Source organism: Gavia stellata, chromosome 2 (genome assembly GCF_030936135.1).
Source record: "Gavia stellata isolate bGavSte3 chromosome 2, bGavSte3.hap2, whole genome shotgun sequence".
Classification (NCBI taxonomy): domain Eukaryota; kingdom Metazoa; phylum Chordata; class Aves; order Gaviiformes; family Gaviidae; genus Gavia; species Gavia stellata.
Window position 1 is genome coordinate 22,201,266 of NC_082595.1, and position 7,571 is coordinate 22,208,836.

Sequence of the window (7,571 nt, forward strand, 5' to 3'; positions counted from 1 at the left end):
ATGTTGTAGCAAGAGGGCAGCTGCCTTCCTTTGAGAAGCATCAATGACCCCGTGTGTCAGGAACCCAGCACTTTGCTGCTGGGCTGCCTTGGCTAGGAAGGGAGGGGAGGAAATTGCCTCCGAATCTCCAGGCTGTCTGGGAGTATTACGAGCTGAAATGCCAAAGAGCAAGGCACTTGTTCTCCAGAGAGGTTAGGTGCTTACCGCCCGGTGAGGTGCTCTAGGTAGTCTGGAGTGGGAGGGGAGGTGGTTGATAGGACAGACTCTGTACAGCACTATGAACTGCTTTTTCTGTGGAGCAATTTGCTTTTAATAACTTCTCTTTGCAAAATTGCCAAGCTGCTGTTGCTCTGGCTTGCTTACCAAACGCACATGGTTTTCTAAAGAGCTGGGAAGAGCTGACATGTTGGCATATGGTATTAATCAGAAATAGTCACTGGTGCAATGATACACTGAGATACATACGTATATTTTTAATATATATTGCTATAAAGATAAGATCAACAATAATAAATACATCTTATTCTGGCCACTAGGTGACAATGTTTCTTAATCGAGTCTCATTTGCAATGGCTGCATGCACTTTAAGTCAGGAATTGTTTTGGACTTTTGTCTGAGTTTAAGTGCACAGCAGGGCACTGGAGGAGGATGGCTTTGGGAATGCATCAGGATAGTCTGCAATGCAAACGTGGTAGTTGTATTGTTTGCATACATCAGCTCTACCTTCTGTAAGGTAAGATAGTTTTCAGGGCAGTAGGCATGGAAATATTTTCCCTGTCAATATGAAGACATAGTGCTAAAATGGCAGACAACATAAAACGGCACCTCCTTTCTAAATAGCAAAATTTTGTCAACGCAGTGTAATGGATAGGAGGGCTACCCTTAAAGCGTCAGACACGTGCACTTCCTGGGAATATACAGAACAAATTCCCCCAAGCCTGGAGGGTAAGGGAGTTTTCAGTTCAAGTATCTTAAGGAAGAAATTGAGCAAAACATCATGTAAAACAAAAATACATGTTAGATGGAGGTGACAGAGACACAGTATTTGTCATCATTTTTTGGAACTACATTCACACATTGAGGGCGGGGATGAGGGAAGCGTTGAGGGAGATAAGCTTATAGAGTGAGTATGACTTCTGCAGGTAGGCACAATCCTTTTAACCACAGCAGGTGGAGAACCTGCACTGGCATATCCAGTCCCTAAAATGTCTGATCTGTCTGAGTAGTAGACCATATTAACATTGTGATAAAAAAACTGGAGGAACTCAATTCTCAGTAAAACATGGAGTAACAAAAACAGTAGTCACATAAAAGTGCTATCAACTAGAGCAGTGACGATGGGACACTGGATCTCTGCACCATCAGATAGATGTGCTGGTCTGGGGTTGCTGACTATATTGACTGACTGATTTTTTAAAAAAAAAAAAAAAACAAACCAAACAATCCCAAAACAAAAAAACCAACCTCAACCAAAAGAACACCTCAAATGAAACAACCTCCGTCCCCACCTCCCCCAAACCCTGATAGCACAACAGGGAAAAAGGTTGAAAATTCAATGAGGAGGGAGCACAGCCATAGCTCTGACACTCTCAGTGAGGGTAGGGATCTCCTCAACTGCTCTGCAGGCAGTATGCGCTTCAGGGTAGATCACAGGCAGATCACGAGCCCAGAAAGAAACCTGTGAACTTCGAAGTGCTATAAGGCCTTGGTGTCACCAGATGGCATCTCAATAAAACAAAGGATAGAAAAGAAACAACTGAGGGTACTAGTTTCATTTTTTGTAAGTTGCCAGCAACATTCACTTACAAGAGTATACAGAAAAAAAAACCCCAAACCAAACCCAAAATCCAACCCTAGCATCCTAAAGGTAATCCTGGTGAGAAAGGACAGGTTCCACCTGAGATCAAAACATGGCTGAGAGAAAAAAAAATAACAGGTAGGAAGAAACTGAGCACTTCCACCCAACATAAGGTTCAGAGAGGAATCACCACATTTCCTCCACAAGCTGTAACGCTGTCTGATATGGGCTGCTCATCAAAAAGAGATGCTGGCCCTTCTGAGGCAGCAAAATACACGGATAACATACAATTACTGGAGTTTGTTGTCACAGGGCAGGACTGAGAGCAGCTGCTGTGAGACTGGCAGCATCAGAGTAGAATAGGTTAAATGAGTGTTGATAAATGCTAAATATGGAACAGCTAAGGAGTCAGCTTTACTCCTCAGACATCCACAGAGAAGTAATTGGTACCACATTTGCAAACATTGGGAGGTAGGAGGAATAGGATGGACAGCAATATTAAAAATGTTGTATTGCTTATATAATTCAGTAGTAATCTTTCCCCTGGAATAATACCCCCTAATAGAACATTTTCATCCACAGATGTTGAAAGTGCTCCACAAAGGAGGCTGGTGCTGTTATCCATGATTTCTGGGGGAGGCACAGGAAGGCTGCCAAGCAAGCTGGTAGTAGTCAGGAACCGAAACCCTATCAACAAAGTCCCGTATCGGCATGCTGTCTGCCAGCTCGTGCAAAGAAAGCACTGAAAAAGTAGCCAGCAAGAGTGACTAAGTATATTGAAAATCTCCCTGCTGAAAGCGACTGAGAACAGTGAGATTGTTTAGCTCCAGGAATAGTTAAGAGGGAACACGACAATTTTACAAAGATTTCTGCCAAATCACTCAAGCCTGAGCATCCAGACATACCCTATTTTTCTTTTCATGTACCTGAGATGGACTTCAAACAAGCACTAAACACCTGAAGCTGCACACAATTTCATTGTTAACATTCAATTTATGTTTTTGAAGAGTTAAATTTGGTGCAAGGGAACTGGTAGCTCCGAGCTGGTCATCCACATTTCCAATAGGTGACTGCATCTGTGCCCAGCTAAGATAGGTTATTATGCTTTGTACTTAGACTTGTTCTTATTAGACACTGTTGTGTGGCCTTTACTTGTAAAATCTGACAAGAATGAATTAGAAAAATGGGTGTTAGAACTCACCCAATTGCAGTTTAAAATGTACAGGGAGCCTTAAGTGGAAGAATTCAAGAAATGAGAGCGAAAGGTGAAGGGTCTGTGTCACAAGACAAACTACGCTTTTCCCTCAGCAAATAACCTTATCTCTAGGACAGAAATTGGATTAAGCATCTAGATACAGAGCAAGCATGAATGAAGTCAATTACTGATTCAACTATCTATACACAAGCATAAACGTCTATCATCTGAAGAGGTTTGCTGTAAAAGATTTTCAGACTAGAAAACTATTTTAAAAAGTGATAAAATCTAGAGAATTTGCAAAGCTGTCATTAACTATTGCAACAGCGAAGTGACCCTGCTGTGTTTTTAGTCTTCACTGCTAATTATACATACACAATATCCTATCCAGGCCATATTGCCCATTTTAGCAGGAAGGAGAAGCGTCATCATGTTTTAGACTTGACAAAGCATGATTATTTGTTCAATAAATGCGATCATTTTGTGGATGAATGTTTTCCTTTCCCACCTTCTCAGATTTAACTGTCAAACAATGATGTCCCAAAATAACGCTCATTCTGTCACATGCCAAGTAACAGTTTACTATTACCATTTGGAAACATGTGCCATTTAAAGGCATATTTGAGTCTTGTGGTCTGTTCTGGGATTGGTAATGCTCTCAGCAAGCCTTTCTGATGTAAGCACTCACAAAAAGTCAGAATTTGTTCTCTAACAAATATTTTCTCCTAGTGACTTAAAATTTCTTTTTTATGCCAAGGATTCGCTCTAACAGTTCCAGTTAACTGTGAAGCTAGGGAAGAAGAGCACAGAACAACTTGTGTATAAATGCAGAAAAGACAAATTTACTTAAGAATTCCAATTAATAATTATGAAGAAAAAAATGCTTCATCCCCCCCTTCCCCAAGTCTAAGTTTGACTTAGCTAGCAGCTGTGGACAGTACTTTTAAATTGCACTTAATAATTTAAACTATACAAGGATTTTCCACAGTACTATACCACTTAGGGCATAGGCAAAAAGGGGTCAGATGTAATGCTAGCAACAGGACAAGCTCCCACCTGTCAAAGACAATTCTGAGCTCATGGAAAGGAAGAATGGAAACAGAGAACTGCCTTCAGAAAGGGGATGCTGACGCAGCTGATCTAATGAGGGGTAACACAGTGGCTGCTATCACCTGCAGATAGTCCCTCTGAGCACGGTACGATGGCTCACTGCTATGGGGTTGGCACTGCGTTTTTCCCTCTCTTTGCTGGTCCCCTGGCCAAAGCATTAGCAAGGAGAATGATGGAATGGTGACTCCATAGATTCCTGCAAATGCAGACTGTCTTTCCAGATCCCTAAAGAAACACGGTTACAGGAAGGTAACGCACAGACTGGCCTTTGTCCTCTGCTGCCAAAAGGGCAAGAGGGTGTCTGCATAACAGAGTACTTTGTTAGGCCACATCACTGCTCCCCAGATAGATTGAGTTATTGGTGCACATAAAACTAATAGCTGTAAATCATTATAGTTGGTGCTTGCAGAAGTGCAGCAGTAGACCTTTGAGGAGAAAAAGACATGAGGACTTTTCCGATTTATGTATTACTAACAGATTTTTTTCAAAGGTTCTTACTGCAAAAAGTTATACCTACCTCCATCACATTTTAACCAGATCCACACTACATTTAACTTGGAGTAGTGGTATTACTGGTTATATATACTCTGCAAGAAATACAACTTGAGTTTTGAATCTGGAGGTAAGTTTCAAGAATAGCAGCTATGACATGCCAAGCACTTGTAACCATGGCAGAAGGATCTGAAGCAATCAAAACCCAATAGACATACAACCTAAAAGCTCAGGCACCTAGTACTTTAAAAAGTATTTGCTAGAAGATGTGGGGTCACCATCAGGAAGCAGCAGCGGAAAACACCTCTGTTGGTGATTGACGGAAGAAGTTTGAACTACCAGCGTGATGCAGAGGCAACACTAGGAGGGATCAGTAGAGCTGTAGAAATGTAAGTATTAATGTGAAAAGTAATGCCAAGACCTTGCTTGGATGCTGTATTCAGTCCTGGCTATAAGTTTAAAAAAAAAAAAAAAAAGAGTCCAGGCTGGAAAAGACAGCATAAAAGGCTGTTAGCATGATATGCTGGCATGACAGGGGAAAGAATATTATGACAGGAGATAAATAAATTTTAATGAAAAAGAACCCAAAATCAACCAAACAAAAAACCCCAAACACCTCACTTGCTTAATATAGGAATACAAAGGTTGACCACAGGACCACAGGTTATGATTGTTCCTTCAGGAACACAGACTGGCTGGAGGACATTAATTGCAGGCAAAAAAATTATTTCAATTAAAAGGAGTGACAAAAAGTGTATAAAGTTGGTGTGATCACTTTAGCTAAGAATTTAGGGAAAGGCTCCTACCCAACAGAGAAACAAAATCAGGAACAGGCTATCAGTTGGAAGAGTGTTAGCAACACCAAGAAAACCCCAGCTAGTTACATGAGGGAGCATGATAGCTTCGCAAATGAGATTATGTATTGTCACAGCAGGGGGCCGGTCTTGCTGACCTAAGATGTTCTTTCTAGTCTTAAGTGCAACTGATTAATTCATTAGCTGATGGTGCAGCCATTTCCCAGCCATTCATGAAGGGATACGCAGATGTGAACAGATTGGGGATAAATTGGAACAAGTCTGATTTATCTTACGGCCACTCTTCTAATTAAGTCTCCTAAGATAGAAGCCATGTATTTTTCTAGTAGAATCTCTGTTTTTATTCTAAACACAACTGTTTCCTCCCTAGTTCCTATAAGTAAAAAAAGAAAGTCTCATGTAAGCATATTAAAATACTTAGCATTTTACATTGTAACTTCCATAGACCTTTCTCAAGCATAAGCTGAGGGCTAGTAAGCTACTTGCAATATGTGATAAGCTTAGAAAAAGAAAAAATCTGTTTAGATCAGTCATTTAAAAACAGAAACATTTTTGTATATTCTGTTTAGAAGAACAGATTTAATAGAAGTTATGTTTTCATGTATTTTCTTGTGAGGTTTTATGGTTGGAAATTTTTTATTACCTAGGAAACCTGCATTCTTTGAAATTTCATAAAGTTTCCTTGTATCCTGCAATGAGTCTGCCCCAAATGGACAATATTTAAACAAATGAAACAAAATTGCGCTGGGATCAAAGTGAGTTCATATTGGGTGCCATTTTCAAACCCTTATTATACACTTACAATAACTGTCTTGCAGCAGAACCAAAATAAGTACGTGATATTGTGACTGCTAACACAGGATAACGTTCTAGTACTTAGATCTTTCATAGATCCTGTTTGAAGAAGTTTATTTCTATGTGCATCAAATGTTTAAAGCAGGAGCAGTACCAATAGCTAAAAAAAGTTTAAAACTACAGAACTGTATTTTCTGTCTCTGCAGGAGGTAATTGTGGGATGCCAACTGACTGTCAGCAGCCAGAACACTGGAAATCACAGAACATTAATTCAGTGCTACCAAGACACGAGAAGACATAGAGGTATCCTGTACTTCTGATAAGGTACTTTTTTATCTTCCCACATATCAAGTTTAGTGAATGTTATTTAAAAGTTTACAGGCTTCACTATTTTTTTCCTCAAGATTTCTGCATTGATTATTAAACTCTTTATAACAAAAGAAAGCTGTACCTCTTTGATCTTGTAATAGCTGAAGAAGAAAGTTGCATTTCCTAACATCCTGTTCCATTAGGGCTGAAACCCAAATGAATCACTTTGAACTTTGTACCAAACTCTACTTAGGAGCTTCCTTTCACGTCCAAGCCGAGTACATACCTAAAGCCAGTAGGTAGAAACCTATGATAGTCTCTCCTTGCTCTGTTACAGCTGCCTCTCTGCTCAGAAAACTGATGTTGTTGTTCCTCCAGGGTGCCTGTTGAGAAAACAGGACAGACATTTTCAGCGGAGCTTATGACCCAGAGATTGCCCTTTCCTCAGTACACGCGAGCAAAATGAAATGGTTCCAGCCTTTTCCTCAGTTTCTGCTCCCTGTATTGGAGAGAGCTCTTCAATGAGACTAGTGATCTAAAGAAGGAAATCTCAAGGGACAGGAGCTTTGCAGCCTTCTGACCTGTTCTTCTTCACTAATCCTCTCTATTAATACAGCCTGTGAATCTGCGGCCAGCCCAAGACAGCAGATTTCCTCATATCCTTATTACTGCTACATGCAGAAATCTTTAATGAAGAGCATGTATCTGACAAAAAGACAACTTCCTTTAAAATAGGGTGATACCACATAAACTACAGGCTCACAGGCACACCCACAAACGCAGTGCATATTGGTATGTTGCTGAAATAGGAGTACTTTTGTACTTTTGTCTTCACTGAAGACCAGTAGAGTTTTAGTTCAAATGAAATTGAGGACGGATCTCACACAGATTTAAAAAAAAGGCAGAGTAAAAAACAACGGGGAGATGTCTGAGAATGTGACTTTAACATAGCAGAAGAAAACACCTATGAAGTTACTTTACCAGCAGGATAGTTGCTAATTTAAAAAGAAGGGAAGATAATTTCCAGTACAGGTTGAAAAACATTTTTTTAAGTCCT

At 40.1% G+C, this 7,571-nt stretch overlaps 1 protein-coding gene across 1 annotated transcript in view; it reads right to left on the minus strand.

Annotated features, from left to right (window-relative positions):
- The window catches only part of LOC104258428 (opsin-5), a 28,097-nt gene extending 21,176 nt beyond the window's left edge, over positions 1-6,921 (minus strand). Inside the window, exon 1 of the mRNA XM_009813529.2 lies at positions 6,801-6,921. Coding sequence (XP_009811831.2) covers positions 6,801-6,921 — 121 coding nt within the window. The remainder of the gene's footprint in view (positions 1-6,800) is intronic.
- Positions 6,922-7,571: the final 650 nt, after the last annotated feature.